The sequence below is a fragment of the Montipora foliosa genome, chromosome 9 (genome assembly GCF_036669935.1).
Source record: "Montipora foliosa isolate CH-2021 chromosome 9, ASM3666993v2, whole genome shotgun sequence".
NCBI lineage: Eukaryota > Metazoa > Cnidaria > Anthozoa > Scleractinia > Acroporidae > Montipora > Montipora foliosa.
This window is the reverse complement of record NC_090877.1, coordinates 30723182-30730681: the sequence shown is the minus strand read 5'-3', so window position 1 is coordinate 30730681 and position 7500 is coordinate 30723182. Positions and strand designations below refer to the sequence as shown.

The 7500-nt window shown below is 38.5% G+C and overlaps 1 protein-coding gene across 1 annotated transcript in view; it reads right to left on the bottom strand.

Annotated features, from left to right (window-relative positions):
• The window catches only part of LOC137970252 (tectonin beta-propeller repeat-containing protein 1-like), a 39533-nt gene extending 33053 nt beyond the window's left edge, over window positions 1-6480 (bottom strand). Inside the window, exons 1-5 of the mRNA XM_068816772.1 lie at window positions 6228-6480; window positions 5070-5745; window positions 3752-3928; window positions 1801-1857; window positions 893-1061 (exon numbers count right to left, since the gene is read on the bottom strand). Of these exons, the coding sequence (XP_068672873.1) occupies window positions 893-1061; window positions 1801-1857; window positions 3752-3928; window positions 5070-5317 (651 nt within the window). The 5' untranslated portion in view covers window positions 5318-5745; window positions 6228-6480. The remainder of the gene's footprint in view (window positions 1-892; window positions 1062-1800; window positions 1858-3751; window positions 3929-5069; window positions 5746-6227) is intronic.
• Between the last annotated feature and the right edge of the window lie 1020 nt (window positions 6481-7500).

The window sequence follows — 7500 nt, the reverse complement described above, 5'->3', positions numbered from 1 at the left end:
TAGATCATCCAGTGTTTGTTAATGCTCTTTTTCTCGATGCACGAGTGAATTTGAATGTCTCACTTGCCTTTTTCTTGCGGTTATGATAACAGAGGTTGTGTCACCTGTGCCTACTTAATTGACCTGAAGTGTCGCTTTTATAGCACTATATAATCACTTCAACCCTTAAATCCCCTCACCACATTAAGGTCCACCCAGAAAAGGAGTAAGTTCTCCATAGGAACCCGGGCCCATAGGAACGATGGCCCAAAAGGGACACATCCTCTGCAGAACAAAATTCTCTTTTTTTCGCAAAAAAATGAGTTACTACCAAATAGCTACTTCATTGCCATGAAAATTTTGATTTCTCTTTGCAGAAAACAAACCTTTCCATAGAGAACAAGGCCTTCCGTAGAAAAAGAGGCATTCCGTAGAAAATACTAGCTTTCCTTTGATAGTTCAAACTTATGCGTATGCATTTAGCCCTGTGGAAAATGGTCTTTGCCCTAAAGCTTTAATTGCCTTGCCTGCCTATGGGGTCCTAGTTGATCTGCGTTTTCGTTTCTTATGACTTCGAAGTGTAAAGACTAAGCAGAATGCTCTTCTGTCAAAACTGTCCAGCAAAGCTACTTGAAACGGGGAATTTTTGCCACAATTGTGACCAGACAAGATTGGCACGGGGATGGAAGCCTTGATGGGCAAGGGTTTTCGCCAGAGTCTTCATATTGGAATACATTATCTTATGGTTCAAATAAGTTGTGTGGTACTAACTATTCTCTGCCAATCTCGTCTGGCCACAATCGTGGCAAAAATTCCCCGTTTCAAGTAACATAGAATTGACCAGGATAACTCTCACAGATTTCTACAAACAGGAAAAATACAGATCTACAGACTAATTGATAATGTTATGTACCTGGGGGCATTGTTCCGTGACGCCGTGTCGATAAAGGACGTCACCTTTCATCCCCACAGTCCAAACTGCCACTGACCTGTCCTGCTTATCGATCTGTATTGATAAATCACGTAGTTTCACTTGAGGTGTCACTTGAATCCAGGGACCAGTCGTTGTAAGCTTCGACCGTCTTTCATAAAGAGAGAAATGCTTACCTCAGAGGCTATTCTTCAACAGAGAAAATTGACATTTCTTTTGCACTCTCTTCCGTCTCCATTAAGTGATCAATCTAAGTAAACCCGTACACCTTGCATTTGGGAGATTATCCTTTGCAGCGAATTACAATGTTTTGCACTTCACTACAGACTGAGGTATCAAGCTTAGCTGTGTTCATGTTACATTCCATAATGACCACGTACAAAACAATACTCTAATCATGACAGCAAAGTATGAAAAGAAGTACTTAGACAGGACACTTGCGCGGAGTCATGGATTTAAATCATTCTCTGATAATTCTTTTACAGTAAGGACACTTGAACCATGAACAATTGACATTTTTGTGTACATTTTTTTTTCGACAACTAACAAATAGAGGCTCTTCTTATGATGTATAGTGTTACATGTATAACATTTTGTAAGTGTAAAAACATTAAATACTCTTGTCAAAAGGACGAGCCCACATTCTATAGTCACTAAAAAAAAATGTACAAACAAATATCAAGTGTTCATGGTTCGAGTGTCCTCACTCTAACACGGTTCATATAAATCATGAAGCATATATTTACAGACATGAATCCAAAGAGAGGAAAAAGCCATGTGCTACTTATAAAACCACATTTATTCGAGGAATTAAATGAAGATACCCAGCTGGAACTCAAGGAAATTAACCCAAAATAAGCTTCACATAAAAAGAAAATATTAATGTTAACCTTTTCCAGCGTCTTCGTCGCACGTAATCATGCCAGCTCCGTTCTCTGTGATAACTCCTAAGAAGAAGTTCAATTAGAAATGACATTTAATTTGCGTACGTAATTCAATAAATGATCAATAAACAGAAGGACAAATGAGAGAAAAAGGGCTCATTGGAGTTATGAGCTATGGTAAGTCAGAAAAAAACGAATCGTAAAACCTATTTTGATATCACTTAGCTAAACAATAACTGTATTGACATGACTCTAAGGCCTGTACAGCTGCAGTTGCATCGTTCTCAATTTAATCGTTTCTTGTTTTTCCAATATTTCGTAGGAAAAATGAGCCATTAAAAGGGCTGTTCAGCCAAACAGTTTTTCAAAGTTTATCTCTGTCCTTCGTAAATTAAATTGTGTATGATTTGCGATCTTTAATACTAATTTCTGGGTTAATGTTAAGTTGCGTAGTGGGTTGCGGCGAGTAATCGATAAAACTACACAAAATCAGCGGTACTATGGTGACATAGTCCCTTTAAGCTTTTCTGTCCAAGGAACTTGCTTTCCACACAATTGCAACCACATGAGTCTTTTGAAGCACCCCTATGAAATTATGGCACAAAAATACTAAATAAAAGAGTGACAAAACAAGCACCTTATGCTCACTGCGTATGCACAAGTTTTATGGGTGGCATCATCCTTAAAACGTTGCTAACTGGAATAAAACCCGAATTCCCTGGATTTCCCGTTATTTTATCAGTAAATTATTGTCAGCTAACTCCAACTACCGGCTAACTTGCACCAATTATGCTTCTCCAGCTCAAACAAGCCAGCCATTTTTAGACTTGGGAATCCGAGCAAGAAGGGTTCTACAACGTACCGTGATTCACTAAAGCAGCAGAAAGTTCAGTCGCATTAAAGTGGTACTATGATCAAAAAATCATTTCCTTTTTTTCTTCAGATTTTCAAAGCGTGTTTGCTTAAGACCTAACTGGCAAAATTTTGAGCTTTGAGTTTTATCCAAAGGCTGTTTATTTTGAGTGTAAGTTTTGGATTTCACGGTCCGCCATTACTCACGTTCAAAACTGGCCGATTGGACCTCAGAGGGTTGGATCTAGAGAAAATGACGTCATTTACTCACTAGCTTAAAATTTCAGCGTGTAAACGCAATTTATTACATATGCAAAACACGGGTTTAAAAGTCTGAAAGCCCGAGACTCCCGTGCTGCATATTAATTCGGCGGCGTACACACGCATTGCATTCTTAAACTAGTGAGTCTTTGACGTCATTTTCTCCTCGACCCAGCTCTCTCAAGATTTTAAATTTAGTAATGGCGGACCAATAAATAAGAAAATTCCAGTTAAAATAAACAGGTGTCTTTTTAAAATCAGAACTTACAACTTGGGTCAGTTAGTGTTTAGTTAACATAGTTTTGAAATCCAAAGAAAAAAAGAATTGTTTTTTTGTTCGTAGTACCACTTTAAAGTCTCCTTAAGAAACTCGGATTTCCAGGATTTCGTCTGAATTTATTGATAAAAATGCAGTGTGACCTAAAATTCTCTTTTTACAATGAGACACTAAAAATCTTTCCTATGGTTCACATAATTTGTATTCGCTAAAAGCTCTTTTTTAACAACGTAACCTTCACGCATCATGCCAACAGGCAATTCAAACTTTCAGAGATATCAAAAGACTTTCCCTTGTTGGTGATTGTTACTTACAGCTTTTAAGGGAAATGGTGAACCTCTCTAAAAAGCTTTATACTACTCTATAGTGCCTGTGAGTTACTTTTCATAAAATCTCAGAAAATTCGAAAAACAAGTTAAGTGCTATCAAAACACCACCTCAAAAGAAAGACACTTCACCATAGGAAAAAGTCTACCAGTTTCTTGCACGGTCTTCTTGTAATCAAGAGACACCAAATCAAGAGCGCCCTCTTCATACGCCATGACGAGCTACCTTGGCTACTCTAACCTTGGAAAATCCACAGCATATTGCCATCCATCCTTGTCAGTGATATTTGGCTTTGTTTCCACAGACCACTGCTCATCTGCCCATTGCCACTGACTGGATGGAAGACAATACCCTTCTCTTGTACGCTCGTAGACTCCAGTCTCATCACTCCAGTTACACCGGTCACTCGGAAGACGCCTGTAAAAACAGAGCTTTCTTGGAAAAGTGATAAAGTTGGTACTTCTGGCCTTTTCCCCTTTCAATACCATGATTTGATTTCAACTGCTTTAATTTGATTTAAACCCGATTTCTACCAAATTAGTAGGGCCCTGTCCTCGGCAAGGTAAACATAAGACTTCATTGACATTACTTAGCAAATGTATTATGCAAAGAAACGTTCGTTTTACTATTAAAGTGCTACTATGATAAAAAAATCACTTCTTTTTTTCTTCAGATTTTGAAAGTGTGATTGCTCAACACTTGCCTGGCAAGATTTTAAGCTTTGAGTTTTATCCAAAGGCTATTTACTTTGAGTGTAAGTTTTGAATTGCACGGTCCACCATTACTCACATCCCAAACTGATCGATTGGACCTCAAAGGTTGGATCTAGGAGAAAGTGACGTCATTTACTCACTAGCTTAAAATTTCAGCGTGTAAACGCAGCTTGTTAAAAGTGCAAAACACGAGCTTCCATGTCTGAAAGCCCGAAACGCCGGGCTGCATATTGATTCAGCCACATACACACGCGTTGCATTCTTAAACTATTGAGTCTTTGACATCATTTTCTCCTCGATCCAGCTCTCTCGAGATATTAAAGTTAGTAATGGCGGACTATTAAACAGGAAAATACCAGTTAAAAAAAACAGGTGTCTTTTTGAAATCGAGGCTTAACACTTCGATCAGTTACTGTTTAGTTAACACAGTTTTGAAATCTGAAGAAAAAAAAGTTGTGTTTTTGGTCATCGTAGCACTTTAATGAGAAAAGGCGTATTTTGTAGTTTCATAGGTATCTTGTATGGTTATTGGGTTTTTTAAAATTTAAGCTGGTTTGGCTGTAACATAATTTTGTCTCCTTCTTGGTTTAGCTGATGCCTAAGTCTGTTTTAGATAAATTATTTCTATTTTGTGTTTGTAGCATTTGCACAGTTTCTTTGTGGATACAGTTTTCATAAATATCTATCATCTATCTTTTTTTATATGGCCTTCTCATAATTTGGTCCGCCACAAAAGAGATAAATATGACAAGAACATGAACAGTCGCTCTTCAAAGCACTTATAACCAAGTAGCAAACTGCGAGAATTAAAACAAAAAATTGATGGAAATAACCAAGTCGCTAACCTATCAGAGAACCCATCCAGTGGATTCCATCGCTGGTTTTCATATATATAATGCCATTCATAATCTTCTTGGTGATAAATGCCATCAATACTTCCCACAAAGCCAGTAAAAATTCCTCCACCATATCCTCCAGAGTAACAATAAGGAACAGATTCAAAACTAAGCGCCCATACCACTCCTGCCACTCCACTTTCCACCTTACGCATGTGTCCGCCCACCTGGCACCATATCAGCTGAGCTGGTTGCATCTCACTTTCAAGCAAAGGATTGTCACAAAAAATACGTCACCGCACAATGAAGTCGCCCAGATGGCCTTTGGTGAAGCTGGCCCCTCGCATTTATGTACACGTGAAACAGCCATTGACAAAGTTGCTACCCAATCATTAAGTTCCTTTTCACTCCCTGCATGAATCACAAGTGGATTTCGCTGTTGAGTTCTAAGTGGTGTGTGAATTGCAAAACAGTGGTTACGAGACAGTTTGCAAACAATGCACACGCATGTGATATCACAAAGAGGAATACGCAACTCTTCATATCCAGAGCTTTTCTCATGATAACAAAGAAGTCCTCCTTCTTTAGTCTCCCCTCCGTGGTCAAGTTTCACAAAGCAATCATACCACAGATTTGAATTCGTGTCAAAGAGAATCTGGAAGTGCCCTCTCTTACACCATTCACCCTGCAAGGATTATCACAGGTATTCTGTCAGAAAAAACTTAATAACCACCCGTTGGTTAGATTCAATTTACAGTTCCTTCTTACTTACAATGTAAGAAAAAAATTACACGCAAGCAAAGGCATTAAAAACCTTAACTGAATTAGATTCAAATGTGTCCTATGACCAAAGTTGTAAAACTCTTAATTACAATCTGTAAATCCTCAAAAGAGCGAGAGGAAAGACCTGTAGAAGTAGCGAAGATTTCAAATACTACTAAATTTGCTCCCATAGGCAATTGACAGCTGTCTGCTCGTGCTTGAGCATCTTCACAGCGACTGAGGTGGGATAAATAAACGAAATTCTTCATGTAACTTAAAGGATATTACAAGGTAAGAGGTCACGACACATTACACGTACATTCCTTCCTTTTTGGGGGACTTCATTCTGCTTTATTTATTGGCCACTATTAATATTACCCTCTATCATGGTAAGGCATTGTTCACCTGTGAAATGGCTTCTTCGTAAAGATTAAAGCAGCTACTCTCTGTTTTATCTCGTATGCGGAGTTTCTGTATGACCATCTTCCGCCAAGTGGCATCCTTGCTGCTCAAACTGATCAAACTGAAACTGCTGACTGAAGATAATAGCCTGCCACTTATATCTGTGAAGAATGAAGCATCCACATTACAGGCACCACTGTTGAGCCAAGTCAAAAACTCAATGTTGCATGGAAGATTAGAGATGGAGTGAGTAAGACCAAAGTGTCATCAGACTCTGCAAATGCATCTAATGAAAGCAAGACAAGAGTCCTTTAATGACTCTCCAAAACAAAGCACACAATCAGAATGATCTGTCAACCATGCCAATAACAGGCCAGTTTTGTATTCTTGTGGTTGGGCTGGATCAAGCATGAAATGGAGGCTAATGCGAGGGAATCTTTTCACATGCAAATATTTCCCACACATTAGCCTCCATTTCATGCTAGATCCAGTCTAACCATGAGAATGAGAAAATGGTCTATTAAACAGGCATATTATTCAGTCCAATGGAGGTGCATGTTACCCCTGTTGGCCTGTTCTGGACTTCCTTCACATGTAGGCTTTCAAGCTAGAGTCATCGCTGCAACACATCTTGGGCTTCTTCATACGAACAATTTTCCAAGTTCTTCCTACAAGTTCACTCGACGTCACATCAGTGCGGAAATAAATATGGTCACCAAGGGAACTAAGTGCAAACACCTGAAAAACAGATTTTGCATGTTTTCTTAATATTTACTCCCAAACAATTATATCCTCTTAATTCAGTCACAATGAATTAGCCAATATAAAAAATACCATAATACTCTTTGTTTGTCCCTCCAAAATCTTGCAAGTATTGTTGCTATTTTCTCTTGGACTTATAGGGGACAGCTATTCTTAGAGTTATTTTCATAGAGTTATGTCGTAGAGTTAGAGTTAAGTTTGCAAAGTTCTGAATTCAGGATTTTGGACTGCCAAAATCCTGAATTCAAGATTTTGGACTGCCAAAGTCCTGAATTCAAGATTTTGGACTGCCAAAATTCAGGATTTTGGCCGTCCAAAATCTTGAATTCAGGATTTTGGAAGTCGTTAACTCTAACTTTAAGTCATAACTCTACTGAAATAACTCTATTGATAGTTAAACCTCGGCAACTTACAATGCGGATCCCCTAATACGAAGGAGAAACTGGACCACAGCAGGCCTTATGCAAAATCCTTGGAGGGACCACAACAAAAAGTGTTATTGGCTTATTTGTTG